At 38.7% G+C, this 25,011-nt stretch overlaps 1 protein-coding gene across 2 annotated transcripts in view; it reads left to right on the forward strand.

Annotated features, from left to right (window-relative positions):
- The first annotated feature begins 1,849 nt into the window (after positions 1–1,849).
- The window catches only part of ALG9 (ALG9 alpha-1,2-mannosyltransferase), a 99,774-nt gene continuing 76,612 nt past the window's right edge, over positions 1,850–25,011 (forward strand). The window contains exons 1-8 of one of the 2 annotated variants that reach the window (XM_007464655.1): positions 1,850–2,036; positions 2,954–3,092; positions 3,923–4,057; positions 8,749–8,819; positions 14,565–14,653; positions 16,602–16,737; positions 20,770–20,857; positions 21,041–21,146. In XM_007464655.1, coding sequence (XP_007464717.1) covers positions 1,906–2,036; positions 2,954–3,092; positions 3,923–4,057; positions 8,749–8,819; positions 14,565–14,653; positions 16,602–16,737; positions 20,770–20,857; positions 21,041–21,146 — 895 coding nt within the window. In that variant the 5' untranslated portion in view covers positions 1,850–1,905. Of the gene's footprint in view, positions 2,037–2,526; positions 2,670–2,953; positions 3,093–3,922; positions 4,058–8,748; positions 8,820–14,564; positions 14,654–16,601; positions 16,738–20,769; positions 20,858–21,040; positions 21,147–25,011 lie in introns of those variants that run through there. The other variant, XM_007464656.1, reaches the window with a different exon arrangement.

Below are 25,011 nucleotides of genomic sequence, written 5' to 3' on the forward strand. Positions count from 1 at the left end.
TCACCTTGCTTTTAAAAATCCTTCCCTGAAAGCTTCAGGGAGTTTAGGTCTTTTGAGCATAAGCTGCCTCTTCTCCTTGCAATAGACACTGTACTTTGCTTCAGCACAACCTGGTGTCAGTACATTGGCTTTTCTGTGTGTAGGTGAGCAGACCCAATTTTGGTTTGGTATCACTTGGATGAGGTATCATTTGAGCTGGATCTTAAAACAAGGGCAGGGTTGTAATGGAAGGATTGTTAGGCAAGGAGGGCATGCATTCCAGGCAGAGGGCATACATGAGCAGAGGTAGAGATATGGGAGCATTTGGGGTACTTTACAGGCTAGTTGGAACATAAAATGTGTATAGGAAAGTAGTGGGAGATAAGAAAAGTAGGTTAGGGATGTAGTATTTTTGAAAATTAATTGGACAGTATTGCACAGGATCAATTTGAGATGGGAGATCCCTGCAAGGATGCTACTGTAGTAGACTTGGGTAGAGTCAGGGAGGGGCCTGCACTAGAGTGAAATGAAAAGGAGGTGGCTGTATGAGATATAGTTACATTGAGATGTCTGAATTTGGCAACTAGTAATATCATGTGGGAATTGAGCAATAGGATCAATCTCCATTGTTAATACTCAGGAATTTTTAGTATGAAGTCATAACTTGGGACCCTGTCAAGTTTAGCACTCCCTCTATAACCTTGTTTTACTTACTGGTACAGAGCTTCACAGGGTGGGATAGAGCTCTGTGATTGGGGGAGTAGGCAGAGTATCAGGAACAGATGAATGACCTCTGAGAGTCACAGGCATGATATCATCAAAGTGCCCATGTAAAAATGCCTGTGTGAAATCAAGAGCTTTCTCCTGATCTCCTGGTTGGAAGAGCATGGATTTTGTAGTAAGACCTGGGTTGGAACATGGCTCCATCACTTCCTAGCTATGCAACCTTGGACCTCAGTCTCCTTTTTGATAAAACAAGGTTGTTGTATTATATTTTAAAAGGATAAGGTTGGGCTTCCCTGGTGGCGCAGTGGTTGAGAGTCTGCCTGCCAGTGCAGGGGACACGGCTTCGAGCCCTGGTCTGGGAGGATCCCACGTGCCGCGGAGCAGCTGGCCCCGTGAGCCACAATTACTGAGCCTGCGCGTCTGGAGCCTGTGCTCTGCAATGAGAGGCCGCGATAGTGAGAGGTCGGCGCACCGCGATGAAGAGTGGCCCCCCACTTGCCGCAACTAGAGAAAGCCCTCGCACAGAAATGAAGAGCCAACACAGCCATAAATAAATAAATAAATAAATAAAATTTAAAAGGATAAGGTATATTAAATGCTTACCATAATGCTATAGTAGCAATGGCAGTGACTGGTGTCTGGTTGAATTTGCTGCACAGTTTCTTCAGTCTTTCACTTTTCTCCTCATTCTGCCATTATGGCTTCATCTCTCTGAAGCAGTTAATTAGCTGCAGGCTGTCCCTATCACTTGCCAAAATATAAAGGACAATGTGCCAGTGATCTTTAAAGAACTTCCTCTTTTGTAGGCGGCTGTGCTATGATTTTTAACAATATCTGTGTACTCGGTGGAATTAATTACTCTCTATTTGTGCTTTTAAACAGGGATGCTGAAGGACAGTATTTGTAGGAGAGTGCAAAATGCCGAGAAGTGAAGGCAGAGAGAGAGGGAGGGAGGGAGGCATGCCTAGAGTTACAAGTATGTGGAAGGGAGGGCTATAACGGCCAAAGTAAAGTCTCAGGTCGCATTTCTTTTCTACCCAGGGATTTGCCCCAATTAGCCCAGAACACTATAATTTAGTCGTGTCTGCGCATGTCGAGGTCTTTTGTCCCTCGGCGGACACCGTTGCCAGCCAAAGGCTATGTCTCCGCGCTCGTCGCCTTCCTAGGGCGCCGAGTTCTACCTTTTTTCCCACTCTTGCCATGGCGAGCCGAGGAGCTCGGCAGCGCCTGAAGGGAAGCGGGGGCAGCGGCGGGGGCACGACCTCGGCCGCCGACAAGCTGCGGGAACTGCTGTGCAGCCGGGAGGCGGGCAGCACAGAGCCCCGGCCCGAGTAGGTGTGCGGGCGCGGCGGGGGCGTGGCCGGGCTGCGGGCGGCGCGGGGCTGCCGGGAGAGGGTCTCGCCCGCGCTGTGCGGTGCTGCGCCCGGCCCGACCTTCCCGCCGGTAGGGTCCGCAGCCTCTTCACCCTGCTGTTTCTGCTCTTCCAGGGCGGGTGGACGTTGGGTCTTCACCCGCCTTAGATTAGATTCCCCATCTCGGGTCCCGTGTTGCTAATGAAGAAACCCTGCAGGTCTGTGCGGCTTCCGGCCCAGGCCCAGGGTGGGCTGGCGTCGCGGTGTGTGTGTGTGGCCGAGCCGCAGTGGGGGACGTAGGCGAGAGCAGAGAATACCTTTTCCGGCTGTCTCTCCCAGCTTCCTTCAGTCCTCGCAGAATCCCGACCCTTTACTCTTCTGTGTGGGCCCCACCACCTTGCACACCAGCAAACACCTCTCTCTTCAAGCCGGAGGGCTGCAGGTTAAGCCTGCGCTGGGGAGCTGTCAGCATATGCGATTGGAAAAGATGATGTTCACTGCACAACTTAGCTTCTGGGCATTTGAACAGATGGGGAAATGAATAAAGCCATGGAAAGTAATGACCTTGTTAGGAGAATAAAGAAAAGGCGAATAAGAGCTTGTGGCCTGTAAGTGAGCGATTTGTTGGCTTGGGGTACGAGGAGTGTCATAGATGCAAAGAACTAAAGTGCATGAATTAGCTCACACCTTAAAAGCAGGAAGTAATGACTAACGTTGATTAAGGTCTTAATTCGTTCCTTATTTATTCTACTCAGGACAATTAATGGTTCACCCTTTTAGGTGACTAACTCATGTGCTTTGGTGTCTCTTGACCTGTTGTTCTTTCTGTCTAATTTTAGTCCTTCTAGTTAGCAGGTCCTTTCTGACACATACTTTTTTTTTTTGCTTCTGATCAGGTTATCTGGGAACAAAGCAGGACAAGTCTGGGCACCTGAAGGATCTACTGCGTTCAAGTGTCTGCTCTCAGCAAGGTTATGTGCTGCTCTCCTCAGCAACATCTCTGACTGTGATGAAACATTCAACTACTGGGAACCAGTAGGTGATTTCTTTAGTTTTCTTTTTTTGTTCTTGATTTCACTGCTTGGAACCTTGTTATGAATCAAGATACAAATAATATACAAGTGTGACTATTAGTAAAATAACCTTATTTTCATTTCTGTGTTCTAAGTTGATGATTTACCTACTATTGAAGGCTATAGGAATTTGCTGTTATACAAAAAAGGTGTAATTTGTAATTTTCTTAAAAATTTTTAAAGTCAAAATATTACTTTGAGGTAGTTTAAAAATATTAAACGTAAAAGAAAAGCAGAAACTCCCTGTTCCACTTCTCATGGCCAAATCCTTGTCCCCAGAGGCAACCACTTTCTTTAAACATTTTTGGTTTTTTTCTTCTGATGTTTAGTAAAATAAACAATGTTGCTACATACTATACTTATATCGCTGTTTCTTGATTTATACTTTAAGTCTGTTGGACTCCCTGTTATAGGAAATGCAGAGGTGAAATTTTCTGATCACATTTTGCATAAAAAAATAAGGAATGCTTAGGGTAGGTAGTTTAAGGAAAATACAAGATTTAGAGTTTTCCTGTTTTGGTTAATCAGTATTTTTAAAAAAATAAATAGAGGGTAAAATTCAAGCTTTCAATGTTGGCCAAACAATAATCTTGTAGGATTTATAATGTCTTAATATTTTTCAGTATTGGGTCATTTTGATTCTTATCCATTAGTTGCAAATCTTACTGAGAATTTCAGCTTTTTTGTGTACCTTTGTTTCGTTAATACTTTTGCTTAGAAACTTTACCTTCATCCTCTTAACAAGGATTTTTGGCCAATATAACCCTGAATCCATCCGTTTTGTACTTTCAGACACACTACCTCATCTATGGGAAGGGGTTTCAGACTTGGGAGTATTCCCCAGCTTATGCCATTCGCTCCTATGCTTACCTGTTGCTTCACGCCTGGCCAGCTGCATTTCATGCAAGAATTTTACAAACTAATAAGGTAAGGGTAGGCCAGCCTGGAAGCAATCACAACTGATCAAGTGGTGGGTGAGTCTCTGGAACAATTTGGGAAAAGGACCAAATATATTCGTAGTTAGGAGGGGATTGTTTTTAAGAAGAATCATTTATTCATTCATTATTCAACAAATATTAATGGAGCAACTTTTATTTGGTAGACACTTTGTTAAGTGCTCTGGGTGTAACAATGACCAAATTCCTGCCCTCATGGAATTTATAGTTTAGTGGAGAAGACGAACATGGAACAAGTAATTATAAATGCAGTGGGTCATGAAGGAAAAGTACAATGTGCAGTGGGTTAGCATATTAGGGAGAGCTTAATTTAAACAGAATACTGAAGGATAATTAGGAGTTAACTGAGACCTAACCTGATTACCTTTCAGAAATTTGACTATGATGTGTCTTAGCATGGATTTTTTTGGGTTTATCCTGTTTGGAGTTTACTCAGCTTCTTGAATCTTTAGACTTGTGTCTTTTCACAAATTTGGGAAGATTTTAGCTGTTATTTTTTTAAGTGCTTTTTCAGTCCTGCCCTGTTTCTCCTCTCCTGAGCCTCCAATGATGTGAATGTTAGATATTTTATTACAGTCCTATGGGTCCCTGAAGCTCTCTTCACTTTTTTTTTTTTTTTTGCGGTACGTGGGCCTCTCACTGTTGTGGTCTCTCCCGTTGCGGAGCACAGGCTCCGGATGCACAGGCTCAGCGGCCATGGCTCATGGGCCCAGCTGCTCCACGGCATGTGGGATCTTCCCGGACCGGGGCGCAAACCCGTGTCCCCTGCTTCGGCAGGTGGACTCTCAACCACTGCGCCACCAGGGAAGCCCTCTTCACTTTTTTCCAGTCTGTTTTCTTTGTGTTCTGATTGAACAGTTTCTATCGTCTTTTTTCCAGTTCATTGATGCTTTCCTCTGTCTCCTTCATTCTGCTGTTGAGCCTACCCATTGAGCTTTTATTTTGGTTACTGTATTTTTTCAGTTCTAAAATTTCGGTTTGGTTTTTCTTTTTCTCTTCTTTTTCTTTACCGAGACTTTCTGTTTTTTCATTTGTTTCAAGCGTGTTCTTAATTGCTTATTGAAGCATTTTTACAATGGCTCCTTTAAAACTTTGTCAGATAATTCTTATATCTCATCTCAGTTTTGGTATCTATTAATTAACTTTTTTCCTTCAGTTTGAGATCTTCCTGGTTGACAAGTAATTTTTAGTTGAAACTTGGACATTTTGGGTATTATAGTATGAGACTCTGGATCTTATTCATGGGCCCAGCCTGCTTCCTCTGCACTATTCTGCTTCTCTTTTAGCTGGTTTCTTTTGATACCACTGCAGCTGGAAAAAGGAGAGGGTTCACCACCTTGTGACTGCCAGTTGGGGCTAGAAGTCCAGGTTCCCAACTAGGCCTCCACTGATACTACCCTAGTGGTCAGGGTAGAGGCACCTCATTACTGCTAGGTTTGGGGGAGTGGAAGTCCAGGCTCTCCAAGTGGTCTCAGAGGAAAGATATATAGGATGGGGGACTTAGTAGAGAAATAACAATATGCAGTGCTTAAGGTTTTCATCTCCATTTGGATATCCACTGTCACTTCAAATTTGGCATATTCAACCCAGAGTCCTACCTCTTACATCAGTGATACAAACAGCAAGCAAAACAGGAATGAAAATATCTGTTCTCTTGTTCTTTCTTCCAGTTTCCTACTTTTTAGGTTCTGCCAGTGGGAGCCACAGGGCAAGGGGGAGTTGTAGCTTATAGGGTTCCAGCCCCATCATCATAATTAGAGTAGAAAAGGGTGGATTGTTGCTGAGAGACAGTATGGTAATAATTGGCACCCCTAGTGATGGTTACCTTTACAACTTGCTACCCTAAACAAGAACAGCTTTGTTCTCTCTATGGATTGAGGTGTGAAATTCTCTGAATTATACACTCAGGAGTGGCATCCTGTACATAGATCCATGGGCTACTTAATTTCGTGGAGCACTGCCAGATTGCTCTCCAGAATGGCTATTCAACTTTATACTCCCTACAACAATGTTTGGGGTTTCAGCTTCCTAATATCTGAGCACTTGATATTTCTGACTTCCTAATTTTTGCCCTTCTCATGTATATGAGATGCTTCTCATTTTAATTACATTTCTCTGACAACTAGTAAGGTGGAGAATTTCTTCATATATTTATTGGTCATTCATATTTCCTTTTCTGTGAATTACCTATTTACATCCTTTGCCTGTTTTTCAGTTGGGTTTTCTGGTTTTCTCTTGTGATTTGTAGAAGTTCTCAATAGTAACCCCTTGTAGGTTTTAGATACTGGAAATCCTTTCTCTTAGGCTGTCACCTGTCTACTAACTTTGTCTGTGGTCCTTTGTTGAACAGAAATCTTTAATTTTGATAGAGTCAAACCAATTAGTTTTTCACTTACGGTTGGTGGGTTTTGGGTCTTTATAAAAGAAATCCTTCACCACAGGTCACAAAGATATTCTTATGTATTTTTCCCTAGTAACTTTATTATTTTATCTTTCATATACAAGGCTTTAGTCCATTTGAATTTTATTTTTTATAAATTGTGGAAAGATCCAGCTTTATTTTTTCCTATATGGCGAACTGGATTTTCCAGCACCATCTGCTAAATAATTCATCCTTTTCCTTCTGGTTTGTAATACCATCTGTATCATACATCTCATTCCCATGTATGTTTCTGGCCTTTTTAATTCTGTATCATTGGTCAGTTTGTCAGAGAGTACCATATTGCTTTTATTATTATGGCTTTGTAGTATGTGTTAATATTTGGCTGATGAATTTCTCTATCCATTTTAAAAATTGTGTTTTATTTTTAATTTTTAAAATATTTATGTATTTATTTATTTATTTGGCTGCACTGGGTCTTAGTTGCTGCCCACGGGATCTTTAGTTGCGGCATGCAAACTCTTAGTTGCAGCATGTGGGACCTAGTTCCCTGACCAGGGATTGAACCCAGTTACCCTGCATTGGGAACACGGAGTCTTTTAATTGCTGGACTACCAGGGAAGTCCTTAAAATTGTATTTTAAAAATTATTTTAGAATCAATTTGCCCCTCTCCCAAATTCTGGTAGGTATTGATTAGAGTTGCATTGAATTTATGTATTAATATGAGAATCAATATTTTTAGAGTGTTGAGTCATTCCATCCCTAAAATGATGTATTTATCCACTTAGTTAGGTTTTCTGTGTCTTTTAATAAAATTTAAACAATGTATCCATTTTAGGCTTATCCATTCTTTGACTAGAATAATGACTAGATTCTTTATACTTTTTGTTACTGTTATGAACGGTATCTTGTTTTCTGTAATTTTTATAGGAGGTCATTGCAGGTGAGGAACACAATTGTGAGGAACACAGTTGATTTTTGCTTTTTGATCTTGATCGAAATCTCACTGAATTTCCTTATTAGTGTCAGTGGTTTGTCAAGTGAATCTCTAGGTTCTCTTTCATCTGTGCATGTAGAGTGTAGTTTCTTCTGTTCCATTCCTTATATCTCATTTCTTTTTTGTGTCTTTTTGCACTAACCCGACATCCAGTTACTATGTTGAATATTAGTTGCTCTGGTAGCATCACTGTCCTATTCCCAAATACAATTCTTATATTAACTTGTGTTAATTTTTAACTTTCTAAGTGTGTTTTTGTACTCTTCTCAACCAGATGAAGAGTCCTTAAGTGTGGATACCTTGTACTAAAATTATCTGTGTTCCTAGTAGCATCTAGAGAGTGCTCAATGTATAGTAGGTTTTCAGTATGGTTTTATTGAATTAATGAATGAACTTGGGCATTTGCTGATCACTTGATTGAACATAATGATGAAAACTGAAAGTACTTTTAAGTTATATGTAGTAATATTAATCATAGAATATATTTAAATAGTGTTTATTTTCAGAGGTATTCGTTGCTCTTAAACATACCAGTATATTGTAGTATAAAAGCTACTCGATACAATTCTTATTATTTTGTTATTTTTATTTGTAAAATTCATGTCAATTCCTACAATTAATAAAAACCACATTACAGAAATTTGAAAAATAGGAGGAAAAATATGTACCTAAGTCTCACTAGCCTGATATACCCACTTTTGCCATTTTGTTATATTTCTTTCCAGTTTTTTCATATACAGTACTTCTGATTTCCATAGCTGTAACTCTGATGTATAAATAATGTTATATATTTTCATTTAGTATTTTGTAATATAATTTTATAAGAATTATAATCATTTATTATAATTGTCTAAGAAATGCTTGTTGAATAAATGAGTTTTATATCATAAGAATTTTTCCACTGTCTTTGTAACCATAAACTTTGATATGTGTATAATAATACATGAATAGATATAATTTAACCATTTCCCTGTAATTGAACATTTTACAGTTTTTAAAATAGTTTTTATTAAGTTAGTAGAGCTGCAATTAAGATTTTTATGAATAGAACTCCTCCCCTCCCGTATTTTGAGTTACTTCTGTGGGCCGGAATCAGAGAAGTAGATATACTTCTATACTTGAATTTAGGGATATGAAAATTTGCATGGTTCTTGATACATATTGCTTTTCAAAAGGATTATACCAATTTATAGTTATTAGTGACAAATGAGAGTGGTTTCTTCTTTAAGAGTTTTTCTAACTTGTATCTTTAACTTCTGTTTTCTTGTTCTGGGTTTCTTTCAGATTCTTGTCTTTTACTTTTTACGATGTTTGCTGGCTTTTGTGAGCTGTATATGTGAACTTTACTTTTACAAGTGAGTATAAAAGCTTTGCTTCTAAAAGTGCTATGAGGAAGCCCAATATAGCATAGATTATTACTGTGATAGTAGAAGCAGTGTTTAGAAACAGAAAACATTTTCCTTCTAGCTTCTAATATTATATCTAAAGTGCAATTTCTTGTTTGAAATGAACCATTGGAAGGGAATGCTTCTAATTTTCACTTTCTTCCCTGAGGTGATAAATGCCATATTTTCATATTATTAACTTTAATTCTGTTAATACATATCTAACTGGTATTTTATTTGGTAGGATTTAGTAGGGCCCTTTTTTTTTTTTTTCTTTTTCTTTTTTGGTCCTAAGAGATAGGATCATGATTTCTTTCTTCTCCCTTTGAGCTGAGCTAATAGGAAATTATTCCCAGTGTGGAACTCACTGCTCTTATTTGCACCCAGTACATTGTCTTTCACCAAGTACCTGTTGGTTGAATGAATATTAGTGAAAGTATTAAGCAGTTAAGTGTTCCAGTAATAAAAATAGCTACCTTTTTTAACATGAAACCTAACAAACATCTTATTTTAATAATGCTTTAAAAGGTATCTGGACTTAGTAATCATTATTTAAAGTCTTCCCACTGCAAAACAGCCAAAAATATAAGATAAAAAAGTTCTTTGGCCTTGACTCTGGGTAGAATAGAGGAAAAAAAGAGAAATCCAGGGCTTCCCTGGCGGCGCAGTGGTTGAGAGTCTGCCTGCTGATGCAGGAAACACGAGTTCATGCCCCGGTCCAGGAAGATCCCACATGCCGTGGAGCAGCTGGGCCTGTGAGCCATGGCCGCTGAGCCTGCGCGTCCGGAGCCTGTGCTCTGCAACGGGAGAGGCCACAACAGTGAGAGGCCCGCGTACCGCAAAAAAAAAAAAAAAAAAAAAAGAAATCCAGTGTTGCCTTTGAGGATTGTAATCTTAAGTTGGTCTTTATATGAGTTCAGGACTGAATTCAAATCACCCACATGGTCCCCTAAACCCCAAGTTGAGAGTTTACTTTAAATTGTTCTGGGTTGTTAGTGTTCCCAGGCATCTTGCAAAAACAAATGTAAAATTTCTCTAGAGAAGTGGATCCTTAATCCAGGTGTCAAAGCATTACCATAGATAAAATTCTAGTGAACAAGAATTTATAGTAAAAATAAATGACAAAGCACAGAAGGGAACAAAACATTATGAGTGAGAGCCAGCAGAGATAACAGATCAATAGAAAGCTGACCTGCAAAACTTCATTTATTAGGAATTACTAAAATAAGAATATAAAATAATTATATTTAATATTTTTAAAGAAATAAAAGAAGGAATTGAAAACATAAAGAAGAAACAAGAGACTAAACAATCAATGGAGTGAAAAAGAACTTGCAGAATGGGAGAAAATATTTGCAAACCATATATCTGATAAGAGATTCATTTCCAAAATGTATAAGGAACTCCTGTAACTCAATAGTAAAAAACCTAATAATCTGGCCAACATATATGAAAAGATGACAGTATCACTAATCATCAGGGAAATGCAAATCAAAACCACAGTGAGATCACTTCATATTTGTTAGAATGGCTCTTGCCTAAGGAGGCAAGAATATACAATGGAGAAAAGACAGTCTCTTCAGCAAGTAGTGTTGGGAAACCTGGGCAGCCGCATGTAAATCAATAAATTTAGAACCCTCCCTCACACCATACACAAAAATAAACTCAGAATGGCTTAAAGACTTAAATATAAGACATGACACCATAAAACTCCTAGAAGAGAATATAGGCAAAACATTCTCTGACATAAATTGTACTAATGTTTTCTTAGGTCAGTCTCCCAAGGCAAGAGAAATAAAAGCAAAGATAAACAAATGGGACCTAATCAAACTTACAAGCTTTTGCACAGCAGAGGAAACCATAAACAAAACAAAAAGACAAACTACAGACTGGGGGAAAATATTTGCAAATGATGTGACCAGCAAGGGCTTAATTTCCAAAATACACAAACAGCTCCTATAACTCAATAACAAAAAACCAAAGAACCCAATCAAGAAATGGGCAGAAGACCTAAACAGACATTTCTCTAAAGAAGACATACAGATGGCCAGTAAGCACATGAAAAGATGCTCAACATTGCTAATTATTAGAGAAATGCAAATCAGAACTACAATGAGGTATCACCTCACACTGGTCAGAATGGCCATCATCAAAAAGTCTACAAAAAATAAATGCTGAGAGGGTGTGGAGAAAAGGAAACCCTCCTACACTGTTGGTGGGAATGTTAATTGCCACTATGGAGAACAGTATGGAGGGTCCTTAAAAAATTAAAAATAGAATTGTCATATAATCAGCAATCCCACTCCTGGGCATATATCCACAGAAAACTAATTTGAAAAGATACATGCACCCCAGTGTTTATTGCAGCACTATTTACAATGGCCAAGACATGGAAGCAACCTAAATGTCCATTGATAGATCAATGGATAAAGAAAATGTGGTGTGTATACATACATATATATACACATATATATATATACACATATATATGTATGTATACACAAACAAAATGCAATACTACTCAACCATAAAACAGAATGAAATAATACTATATGCAACATGGACGGATCTAGAGATTATCATACTAAGTGAAGTAGGTCAGAAAGAGAAAGACAAATACCATATGATATCACTTATATGTGGAATCTAAAATATGACACAAATGAACGTATTTACAAAACAGAAACTCACGTAGAAAACAGACTCACATAGAAAACAGACTTACATAGAAAACAAAGTTACGGTTACTAAAGTGGAAAGGGGGTGGGGGAGGGATAAATTAGGAGTTTGGGATTAGCAGATACAAACTAATATATATAAAATAAACAACAAGGTCCTACTGTATAGCACAGGGAACTATATTCAATATCCTGTAATAAACTGTAATAGAAAATATGAAAAAGAATATATATATGTATATATACTTTGAATCACTTTGCTGTACACCAGAAACTAACAGAACACTGTAAATCAACTATATTTCAATAAAAAAAAGAAAAAAGAATGGCTCTTGTCTAAAAACAAAGACAAGTGTTGGTGAGGATGTAGAGAAATTGGAACCCTTGCACACTGTTGGTGGAAATGCAAAATGGTACTGTCACTGTGGAAAACAGTATGAGGTTCCTCAGAAAATTAAAAATAGAGCCACCATATGATCCAGCAAACCCACTTCTTGGAATTTATATAAAAGAATTGAAATCGGGATTTCAAAGCAGTATTTGCACTCCAGTATTCGTTGCAGCATTAGTCACAATAGCCAAGATTGGAAACAACCTAAATACCCAGTGAGAGATGAATGGGGTGAGGGATGTGGTATACAATGGAGTATTATTCAGTCTTAAAAAAGAAGGAAATTCTGCAAATGTGACGAAGTGGATGAACCTTGAGGAAATTGTGCTAAGGGAAATAACTGGTCACAGAAGAGCAAATATTGCATGATTCCACTTTCATGGGTTATCTAAAATAGTTGAACTCATGGAAGCAAGGGATAGAATTGTGGCTGCCCAGTTTGCGGGCAGGTGGAAACGGAAAGTTGCTAATCAATGGGTATAAAGTTTCACTTACGTGACGTGAATTAGCTGTGGAGATCTGCTGAACATTATGCCTATAGATAACAATACTGTACTTTACATTTAAAAATCTGTAGAGAAGGTAGATCTTATATTAAGTGTTCTTACCACAATAAAATAAAAAGGATTAAAAAGAAAAAAAAACAAATGAGACTACAAAAATGACTGGGCAGATTTGAAAAAGAACCAAACAGAACTTCTAGAAATGAAAATATAATAATTGATATTGAAAATTCAGGAGATCAAATAACTGATTAGACATTTCTAATAAGTAAACTAGAAGATTGATCTGAAGCAATTACTAAGAATGTAGTACAGAGTGACAGAAAAAAAGGAAATATGAAAGGCTAATAAATGTGTGTGGGGGCTTCCCTGGTGGCGCAGCGGTTCACCTGCGGTTCACCTGCCGATGCAGGGGACACGGGTTCATGCCCCGGTCAGGGAAGATCCCACATGCTGCGGAGCGGCTGGGCCTGTGAGCCATGGCTGCTGAGCCTGCGCATCCGGAGCCTGTGCTCCACAACAGGAGAGGCCACAACAGTGAGAGGCCCGCGTACTGCAAAAAAAAAAAAAGAAATGTGTGTGGTCGAGTTGAAAGATCTGATATATATCTAATCAGATCTAGGAGAGAGAAAATAGGGAGAGGCGGGATTCAGGGAAGTAATAGCTAATAAGATTTTTCCAGAATCAAAGGAAGAAATGTGTGGTCGAGTTGAAAGATCTGATATATATCTAATCAGATCTAGGAGAGAGAAAATAGGGAGAGGCGGGATTCAGGGAAGTAATAGCTAATAAGATTTTTCCAGAATCAAAGGAGAAAATATGCTAATCCACAGATTCAGGAAGCCTAACATCCTGAGCTGGATAAATAAAAAGGAATTGGTAAGACTGTGTAAAACAAAGGACAAAGAAGATCTTACAAGTTGACAGAGGACTAATATAAAACCTACAAAGGAATGTCAGGCAGTTAGACCAACAAAAGCATTCTTAAAAGCCAGAAGACAAAAAATATGTTCAAAGTTGTGTGAGAAAATGACTGTCATCCTAAAATTATGTACTCAGCTAAACCACCTTTTAAGACCAAGAGTTAAATAAAGACTTTTCAGACAAAATATAAAGAAAGATCAAACAAAAGCCAGAATTTACCATTAAGAGATCCTCACTAAAGAACCTTCTAAAGGATATATTTAGGAAGAAACAAAATTATTTCAGAAAGAAGGTCTGAGATGCAATAAGGAACCTAAGCAAGAAAATAGGTAACACATAGTTATGTCTGAGCAGATATTGACTAAATGAAGCAATGATCACCTCTAATAATGTTTTGTTTATAGGGTTGAAAAGGCCTGTAAGACAGAAGTAAAAGGAGGTATATAGTTGCTTTAGAAACATTGACTTAGATAACTATTTAGTAAAACTTTGGGGGCTTCCCTGGTGGCGCAGTGGTTGAGAGCCCCCCTGCCGTTGCAGGGGACACGGGTTCGTGCCCCGGTCCGGGAGGATCCCACATGCCGCGGAGTGGCTAGGCCCGTGAGCCATGGCCGCTGAGCCTGCGGGTCCGGAGCCTGTGCTCTGCAACGGGAGAGGCCACAGCAGTGAGAGGCCCGCGTACGGCAAAAGACAAAAACAAAAACAAAAAAAAACTTTGATGTAACTCCTAGTCTTTTTTTCTGATAACTGCCATCTATTGAGCAACTCTGTGCCTGGCACTCTTCTGCTCACTTTACCATGCATTGCCCTCACAGAAACCTTATGCGGTAAGTATTATCATTGTCTTCATATAACAGATGAGCAATCTGACAGATTGAGGGTACCACTGCTCGTGAGTGGAAGGGCCAGGATTTTAACCTGTGCCCATCTGAGGCCTGTTATTTTTCCACTATATCAGGCTGTTTTCCTACTGATATTAGAAATAATCTAGCACAGAAAGTATACATTTCCTCTTAGGTAGAGAGCTTCTCTCCTGCTTAAGGAATAAGAATGTTTGGGTTTCTTATGCACATGGAATTGCTAACAGACCTGTGGAGACAGTTCTGTATTTGACTTCAGATCTTCAGTGTTCTCTGTGATGCAGACATGTTTTTGTCCTTTAATTTGAAATTTCCATCCCGAAGCTTTGCTATGCTGATAGTCTTTGCCTTTCCTCTAGGGCTGTGTGCAAGAAGTTTGGGCTGCATGTGAGTCGAATGATGCTAGCCTTCTTGGTTCTCAGCACTGGCATGTTTTGCTCATCATCAGGTAAGTAAAAGAGCAGGTGAGGGCATAAAAGGTTCACTGATATTTCACAGTTGCATCAAGCAGAAGAACTTGTCCAGATGTAGGTTATATTTGTATAACATGTTAGTAATTTACAGTCTTATTATCTACCTGATCTTGATTGACCTTTACAGCCATCCTGTGGTTGTAAGGTCAGGTACATATTTATAAGTCAGATAAATATTTTCTCATTTTTGCAGGTAAGGACGCTGAAACTTAGAAAGGTGAAGTGACTTACTGAAAGCCAAAGAACTCATAAGTTGTAGAGCTGTTATTTTCATCAGGTTGCTTTCTATTACATTATTATACTTTTTATCACAGCAGGGCGGAGAAACAGAGGCATCCACTGCCTTTCTTTGCTGTTAGGGGAAGGACAATAATTTTGTTATTTTGCTCAAGGAAGCACTTTATGTCTAAAAACCCTGGTCTTGATGGTTCTATTTTAGGCCAATTATTTGCAATGTATTCTATAAAAGTATAAACATATACTATAAAATACAGTATTCTATAAAGTATTGTATTTTATAGAATAAAGTAAGCTTCTGGAAATTTAGAATAAAATTGTTAATGTAGAGTGGTGGCTTTCAAACTGTGCTGCCATTGAACATTTGTGTTCTATGAGCTGAGCCAAAGTGGCCTGTTGCCAAAAGGTAGCCTGTTTCCAGTTTTCCAGAAAAATTAAGTCACTAGGATATAATCATCTCAATTTTAATTTTTGCTTGTGTGTACCAGAATCTAGTATACACACTAAATATACACAAAAAATAGTAGCTAGCGCAAAAGTATATATTTACTTTTCACTGACTGTATCAAAATCCATGTTCTGCAGAGATCTCAGGGCCTCACGCCTGAATAACTTTGAGAGCCACTGTCCTAAATGAGACTCTGCTTTGCCCTCTGAGCTGGCAGAGACCTCAGATTCCTCTGCTCCCCTTGGAGCTAGAATCAACAGCTTTGGATGTGGCATCAATATTATTTAGCATTTATCTGGGAAGGTTGTACTTCACATGTTTTTTTAGTTACTTTGCTGCTCCTAAAATTGATTCTTATGTGAGGGAGATACCTGAGAGTATTTTTAGTTTTATAATTTCAGCTGAGGATGTTAAGGCACAGATAAGTTAAAGGCATCCCTTGATATGAACCTCTGAACCCTTTGCTGAGTTTCTCAAATCATACTGCCTGTTCATTGTGGTCCCTGTTGGAGTTGGTATTGATTTTTCTAGTGCTAGGTGAAGCACTTAAACAGCAGGGAGAGGCAGATCTGCATTTTTTGTAGAGTTGTTAGAAACATTTTGATGAAATGTTACTGTTGCAGAGACCCTGAAGGTGGTCAGTCCTCTGCTGTTTGCAACAAGAAAGTTACCTTGATGGAAATAATTAGGGGGACATCTAAAGGCCAGACTATCCATGTCAGTGGATGAAGGATGCAAAGCAGTGCTGCCATCGAACATATTTGTTCCTTGAGAAGGCTTCTGAGAATTCCTGCGGGGTACAGGTTGCTAATAGGACAGTCTTAGTAGACTATCAGAGGATGAACTTCTTCAGAAACAGATTGTTAGCAATGGCTCTAAATTTCTTGAAGCATACTTCCTGTCTGGAAATATAACCTGGAGGTATATCTGGGGAACCTGGAATCCTGTAAGTTTTAGACTTGGGGTACAGGCCAGGAGATAAATGGCATGGTTGGCATTGTATAATTGGGTGATGTGTTGGTACATAAAAAACAGGAGAGAGAAAATAAAATCATTGAACTTTTTTTTTTTTTTAACGAGTATCACTTTACTCCTGATTTCTAATATAGCATTGCTCAAAGTATTTTCCTGGTTATTGACATATTGCAATGCAGCTCTATTTTTAATAATTGATAACTCATAAATCTCAATCTCTTGTCCCTTTCCCCCGTTTTTTTTTCATTTCTTTTGTCTTGCAGCATTCCTTCCTAGCAGCTTCTGTATGTACACTACATTGATAGCCATGACTGGCTGGTATATGGACAAAACTTCCTTTGCTGTGCTTGGAGTAGCAGCTGGGGCTATCTTAGGCTGGCCATTCAGTGCAGCTCTTGGGTAAGAAACTTAACATGATTCATCTTCCATGTATCACTGGGTATATAGTCAATCCTAATGTTAGGTTACCTCCATATTCTTTGGGTAGGACCTAAAGTTATAGAATTTAATTATTCAAAGATTCTGGGAAGTGGAAGAATATTTCTCTTAGTGCTTATTGTTACAATTAATTCTAATAAGAAAGTGACTGTTAAGCATCTGCTGTATCCTGTGCACAGCTAAATCCTTTATGAACTTTATTCCTAAACCTACTCTGCAAGACAAATACAATTATTAGTGCTTTTTTTTTTTTTTTTGGTGGGTCTTCATTGCTGCATGTGGGCTTTCTCTAGTTGCGGCAAGCAGGGGCTACTCTTTGTTGTGGTGTGCAGGCTTCTCATTGCGGTGGCTTTCGTGTTGCAGAGCATGGGCTGTAGGTGCGTGGGCTGCAGTTGTTGTAGCACACGGGCTCAGTAGTTGTGGTGCATGGGCTCTAGGGCATGCGAGCTTCAGTAGTTGCGGTGCATGGGCTCAGTAGTTGCGGTGTGTGGGCTCTAGGGCGCATGGGCTTCAGTAGTTGTGGTGTGTGGGTTCAGTAGTTGTGGCTCGTGGCTCTAGAGTGCAGGCTCAATAGTTGTGGCGCACAGGCTTAGTTGCTCCGTGGCATATGAGATCCTCCTGGACCAGGGATCGAACCCGTGTCCCCTGCATTGGCAGGCAGATTCTTAACCACTGCGCCACCAGGGAAGTCTCCAATTATTAGTGCTTTATATAAAGGAGAAAGTGGACTTTGAGTGGTTTTGAGTAATTTGCCTTTAAGGTTATGTTTGCTTTGGATCCAGGCCTTCTGACTGTAACAGCTGATGTTTTTTCCACGCTGTACCACCCTGTGCTGTGCATTTTCCCAGTCACCCAGGCTTGTTATCTGAGTTTCCTTTCAGTCCTTCTTCTTTCCTGCCTGCAGCATCTTTTTTTCCCCAAGTTCCATAGTATCTCTCATTCCTTTTGTACTTTTTGTTTTCACAACTTCTCTAGTTTGTGGTGCCTTAATTTCTTGCCTGTACCACTAGTTATTTAGAAAAATATGTTAGTTTGTGTTAAAGTTATTATCATAGTAGTATATCTTTATTATTTAAAAAAAGTACCAGATTGTATGAGGTAAAAAGAATTCTTAGTTCTTTTCTCCCCTAACCCAGTCTTCACAGTTAGTCACTGCTGATAGTTTTGTACATATCTTTCCAGAAATTATCCTTACATGAGTAAACGCACACATACACATTTATACATACATACTTAAATTCTTAAAACAAACAGAATTATCCTATACATATGTATATCTTCTGTACATAGATTTATATCGTTCTTTGTATCAGTTGCGTAACATTCCACTATTATATGGTTGTCCATAATTTATTTAACCATTGCTTTATGGTAGGCATTTGGTTTTCAGTTTTTTTACTGTTATACCCAATGCTTCAGTGAACTTTTTTTTTTTTTTTTTGGGGGGGTACGCAGGCCTCTCACTGCTGCGGCCTCTCCCGTTGCGGAGCACAGGCTCTGGACGCGCAGGCTCGGCGGCCATGGCCCACAGGCCCAGCTGCTCCGTGGCACGCAGGATCCTCCCGGACCAGGGCACAAACCCGCATCCCCTGCATCGGCAGGCAGACTCCTCAACCACTGCGCCACCAGGGAAGCCCCTAGTGAACATTTTTGTACATATGTCTATACACTTGTAGAAATTTATCTATGGGATAAATTTTTATAAGGGAGTTACTAAATCACAATAGGCATTTAAAATTTTCTTAAGTGGATTTTAAAGGCTGGTTTTCCCACCTCCAATCTTCTCTTCTATTCTGCACATCATTCTCAAATTAATTATATTTCTCAAGATTTTGTGTAAGAGCCTCTTCTGTACTTTCTGCTCTCTCCATCATCTTGATGAGTCCCATATCTTTATATAGTCCAGTCATCTCTTAAGCTTCACTCATATATACCTAGCTGCCTATTGGATATCTCCATTTATATAGCTAAACATTTACAAAACTGAGCTCATTATCTTCCCTCCAAATCTGTCCTTTACCTTTGTTTCTAGCCCAGTAAATGGTACCACCATCTGTGCTGAGCCAGTACCTGAAAATTATCTGTGACTGTTTTCTCTTTCTCATGTCTTATTAATTTCTTGTACTTCTTGAATATCTTTTGAATCTACTTTTCTTCACCTCTCTCTGTTCTTTTATGTAGGCTCATAAATGATCTTCCCATCTCTAGTCTTGATCCTTATAAATCTTCTCTCCACGCTCAAACTAGAGTTATCTTCCTAAAATGCAAATATGATTTTATCACTCTGTTTTGTCTTTGTAATAGCTTCCCCATTGCTCTGTGTCACAGAGGTTGGCATTCTGTAGCCTGTGGGTCACACATCCAGCTGGCCTGTTTTGTATAGCCCAAGAACTAAGAAATTTTTACATTTTTAAAGGGCTGTTAAAAAACAACACACACGCGCGCGCGCGCGCGCGCGCGCGCGCGCGCGAATATGCAACAGAGACCATATGGGTCTTGCAAAGCCTAAAATGTTTGCTATTGGATCCTTTAAATAAAAAGTTTGCCAACCCCTGCTCTATGGGGTCCAAACTTTAATGTGACTCACAAAGCCTTGTTCTTCCCTCCTTTTTACTTTTCCATCCTCCTTTTGTCAGTTTCTCCATTCCTTTTACACTCTACTGGGTTTACATTGAACTTCATGAGTTCCCCAGATACCTCTGAGTTGGCGCATTTTAATTAGTCTGCTTTTAGATAAATGATTTCAGGATCACAGTTAATCAGTCAGTTAGCAATGTACTATCATTTATTGACTTGTCAAAGGAGAAATGCAGGTGCTATGGAAATGTAACTAGTTGGGGAGAAAAAAATAAAAACACAGAATGTTAATGCAATATTTAGGTAATAGAATGTGGAATTTCAAATCTTAGAAGAGTTGTTCACATGACATGGCCAAAGAGATGATAGAGATGATAGTGCCATATAAACATAAAGACTTTATGGAGGAGGCAGGAGCAGAGCCTGTAATTGACAATTGGGTAGATTCTGTATAAGTAAATAGATTGGTGTGGGATGGAATTCTTTGTGACTGGAGCACAGGTAAGGGCTCTGACTGGTGTCCTAGATTAGGAAGTCATGGATATGAAGGTGATTGTTCATGCAAGAGGAGTTGAAGCACCCGAGAAAATGAGTATATAGAGAGAAAAGTAGAACCTTGCTTTTGGGAGCTAGGACCATGGTAGGGCACACCGTGAGGCAGGGAAAAAGAAGCCTAGAAAGGAGCACTAGGGAAGCCCCCAGAAAAGAACATCTGAGCCAGGGAGTCTAAAGAGGAAGGAGCAGATTCTTTGTGTCAAGTGCAACAGAAAGACAAAGGGAGATGAAGCTAGTGGAAAGATACTGGGTTTGGCGGACAGGAGATTCCTGGTACCTTAGATCAGTCTTAATAGCTTGATGTTAGGCCTTAAGGAAGAAATAGTGAAGGCAACACACATATGCTGTTGATACTTGCTTGAGGAATTTAAGTGAAAGGAAGAAGAACAAATATTACATATTACATTTTGGAGCAATATTACATATTGGAAAAGGATATATCAGAATTGAAGTGAAAGTTTGTAATGTTTTATTACTAAAATCTTAATACATCGTGGAAGCGAGAAATCAGTATTTATTTATTTGACAGGGTGGGAGTAGGGCAATAGGGTACATTTACTTACAATTAATATATTTTAAATGTCCATTACACATAAATATGTGTAAAATGGAGCTCATTCTGAATACGAATATTTATATTTCTTGTGCATTGTGGGATGCATCTCACTCTGATGAGTCCTGTGAAGAGATCACATTTTTTATTTTTGAGAAGACATCCTTTCATGTACCAGGTTTCTTCCCTCACTGTAATTGCTAGAGACATTTTATTCTCAGTTCAGCATGAGGTATGTGTAAATCTGACCTGTTTCAGTTTCTATTCTAAGTATTTAACTCCCTACTTTCTATTTCTCTGTTAAATAGTTTACCTATTGCCTTTGATTTGCTGGTCATGAAGCACAGATGGAAGAGTTTCTTTCATTGGTCGCTGGTTGCCCTAATGATCTTTCTGGTGAGTTTTCTTTTTATCTTGTTTTGTTCTAAAGTTGTAATGAAAGCAACTTCTGATGTGGATGGAAAAGAGAACATTAGGAATTGATTCTGTTTTTCATTCTGAAGTTTATCCTATTAGCATTGTGAGAATGTTTCCAGGGCAAAACTCTACAATTGCTGTATATTTTCTGCTCTATTTTAGGTGCCTGTGGTGGTCATTGACAGCTACTATTACGGGAAGTTGGTGATTGCACCACTGAACATTGTTTTGTATAATGTCTTTACTCCTCATGGACCTGATCTTTATGGTAAGGCCTTATGAAATTAGGGAAGAGTTAGGGGATAGCTTAATTTGCCTCAGCTTTGAAATTTTAATTCAGCTGCCACATTTTATCAAATATAGCCTTTCTTTGCTGGTAATGTTTTCTTATTTAAAAATAAATGACATTTGAACATAGCACAGTGATGATATATAGCCACTAAATATTTTTCCTTGATTAATGTGATGTTCAGATCTGGCTTTCTGTTAGTCCTGCTGCCTCTTATTCTCAGTTTCAGAGTAGTGAGGACTCTGTTGGGTATGCCTTGGGTTTTGATGCTACTTGTTTAAAATTAAGTTACTTTTTTCTCTTCTCATTAGAAAATCAATACGATAACAAAAATAAGAAAATTAAAACATTCATAATCCTATCGTCTCCCGATAGCTGTTGTTAACACCTTGGAAAATATTCCTCCAGAGATTTTCTATACATTTGGTATAACATTTGGAATTACTTTTTCTTTTTTTAATTTGTTTTACTTTAGTATTATGCATTAGGGGAGAAAGTTTAGAAAATCTGTAGACAAAGTGTAGCAGATGGGGGTGAGGTCGGCATGAGAGGGTGGATAGTTTGGCCAGTTTAGGATTAAGAGGGGAAAAAAGGGAATGCCTTTAGTCTGGGAATGGTTCTCCAATTTCCATCCATCTCCACCCCTCCCCTGTTTTTTTTTTTTCCCAGCCAGCCCTTGAGCTTGTTTTGGTTTTTTTGTTTGTTTGTTTTTGGTTTTTTTGTCCCCTGAGGGCATTTGAGTTAGTGACCACTACAGAGGGATAAGCTAGAAATCTTTCTAATCAGATCAGCCAAGTCAGTAAACATTTTATGAGACAGTTTCTCATTAAGTATAGTTTCTTCTGCCTTAATCTTTTGAAGGTCTTAGAGCATTCTGTATATGTGACTGTCTTGGGCTCTGCTATGAAGCAGGTTAATATTATTTCTGTGTCTCATATCAATTTAACCCACACCCATCATTCTTCTGTGCCACTTTGCCAATAGAACCAACAGATTGAGGAGAATTAAAGTAAGCATATAAATGAGATTTAATTGGGCCTCCTGGGATTTGGGGAATGTTGTCATTTTAGATGGCGAGTAATAGGTTAAAAATAAACAGTGTTTTGTTCAGTGAATTGAATCCACAAACTGCATAGTTAGAGAATAATTGCTAAGTGAAGGAATTTTAAAAGGCTCTTTTATGTGGCTCCAAGATCGCTGAGACTATGAGAAAAAGCCCCAATTTTAAGCTTTTGCCTGTAGATGTCTCCCTGTATCTAGGGAGAGTTGCATGTTTTTAATTGCCCATTGTTTTAGTTTACTTGTAAAACTTCAGTTGATTCTACAGGACAATAGAAGGGGGACTGTCCTCCTAGATCCAGATTGCATATTAGAAATTGATTTACATGGAACCTATTGGAAACATAATATACATTATATATAGGTGAATAAATTGTGTTAATTTGAGTTTAATTTTGAAAAGTTGGCTTTTCCACCTTTTAAATGGGTTATTACATATTGATATTCTGACTGCTTATTTATAAATAAAACTTTGTGTGAGAGTATATGAAAGTTTCATAATTTTTATAGTCCTCTAGATTGATGAGGATTTTACATCTAGAGATAAGCAGGTTGGTAGGGAGAATAGGAAAGAAAGAGTAAATTCTGACCTAAGTTTATGTTTCTAGTTTAACAGTGGGTAGGTTTTGGGATCCAGTGGAGCAGTGGCCAGTCTTTCCCTGCATGTTGGCATCTGCTGTTCATTTCAGCCAGTGTTTTATGGGGAAGAGTCCTTGGGTCTCTGTTCTGCCAGCTTTAGTGAACCTGGGTTAGCTTCAGTTCAGATTTTGCTATTTTGGATGTGCAGGAGCTGATCACTTTCCTAGTGATAGAAAAAGCTTTGTTGGGACAGAGGGAATTGTCGTACTGGGTATCAACAGGACTGATTGCGGGGCTGTAGTCAGCCAGACTTTAGGGGGTTGATCCTTGATGGTAGAATTTTTGTGCTTTTCCCTCATCTTTGACAGATTTTCAGGGGTGTCTGATTTCCATGTTAACTCCATTTTGCTTTAGCAGACTTACAGAGAATGTTTCTTCCATTTTAGGAGTAGGCAGTCTTTGTGTCTTCTAGGTCTTCAATAAAGATTTCTCATGAATGAATGAATGAATGAACAAATTCTGGAGTACCCATCAGATTACATAAGTGCTCTGATCACTATTCTGTCCCAGAACTATTTTGTCTAGACCTGTTGTGGTGTGCTAGGTTGGGATTATCTTGATACAGATTAAGAACAATAGAGGTAAAAGTAGTACCTTACCATTGTCAGCTAATTTTATTGTAATTGTTGAGTCCATTCAGTAAATATCAAAGACTTATATGCTGTACAGTTGTCAGACAGCCTGTTTTTTGTCATGGAAACTCTTTCACTTGTTTGGCACTTTTTGGCATTATTTTGACTATTTTCTAAGAGTCTCCTGCTTAAAGTGCTTTGTTAGCTATGGTAGGCACATAGTTTTTTATCTGAAAATTTAAAATGTGTTGTGCTGATAGTTTTTGCATACATCTAGTGTTGTTTCTTACATATAAGAACATAATGCCTGTAAATACTTCTTGAATTGAATGGATAAATGACTTCAGCTAAAGAAACATTGAATCAATTGCTTTTGAGCATTTATCATGTGTCCTCATAGAATTTACTGTCTAATAAGGCTGCAGACATTTGAATAGATAATTACAGTCCAATCTATTATGTGCTACAGTGGGAAGATAGGGAATCAAAGGAGCAAGTTCATCTGGTAGTATCAGGAAAGACTTCTTAGAGGTAGTGATCTTTGAGCTGAGCCTGGAAGGAAGAGAAGGAGTTTGCCAGGTAGGCACCATGCGGGTACATTGTAGAAAAATAGAATTTCAAGTGTAGGGACTGCTGAGACAAAAGGATTGAACATTGAGTTCTTTTTTAAAAACTTAAAGTAGTTTTACAGCATTAGCTGAATTTTAGGTAGGAACTACACAGGCATAAGCAAGATAATTTCAGTCTCTCCGTTGTGATTGTAATAATGGTCCCCAACTTATGATGGTTCAACTTAGCATTTTTTTTTGACTTTATGGTGGTGCGAAAGCAATACACGTTCAGTAGAAACCATACTTCAAATTTTGAACTTGGATCTTTTTCCAATAGGCGGTATGATATTTCTCCTGATGCTGGACAGTGGCAGCAAGCCATACCTCCCAGTCAGCCACTCCATCATGAGGGTAAACAATGGAAACTCTTACAGCCATTCTTTACCGGCAACCATTCTGTTTTCACTTTCAGTACAGTAGTCCATAAATTACATAAGACAGTCAACATTGTGTTATTAAATAGGCTTGGTGTTAGGTGATTTTGCCCAACTGTAGGCTAATGTAAGTGTTCTGAGCATGTTTGAGGTAGGCTAGGCTAAGCTGTGATGTTCGGTAGGTTAGGTGTATTAAATGCATTTTTGACTTACGATATTTTCAGTTTATGATGGGTTTATCAGAACTCCATCATAAGTCGAGGACGATCTGTAAATATTTATTCTCTCTGTTGTTTCTGGTTTTCAAAGGGACCTTTCTATACTTTCTTGGCCAGATAACATATATTAATGACACATTCCAGACCTGGGCTGACTCTTGACTTTTGAAGCCAGGGGAAAGAAATAGTTTTCACAACTATTACTTGGACGAGGTAAAGAATACTTGGCATTTAGGAAATTTAGAGTAGTGTAGACATAAAGTTGCAAAGTTGTAGGGGAAACATCTCTATAGGGTCAGAGATCAAGAGGTGAAATTTAGTGTTGCAAAAAGGAAAGTGACTGGGCTTGGCACTGATTTTGCCTCTTTCCC

The sequence above is a fragment of the Lipotes vexillifer genome, unplaced genomic scaffold (genome assembly GCF_000442215.2).
Source record: "Lipotes vexillifer unplaced genomic scaffold, Lipotes_vexillifer_v1.1 scaffold785, whole genome shotgun sequence".
Taxonomy (NCBI): Eukaryota; Metazoa; Chordata; class Mammalia; order Artiodactyla; family Lipotidae; genus Lipotes; species Lipotes vexillifer.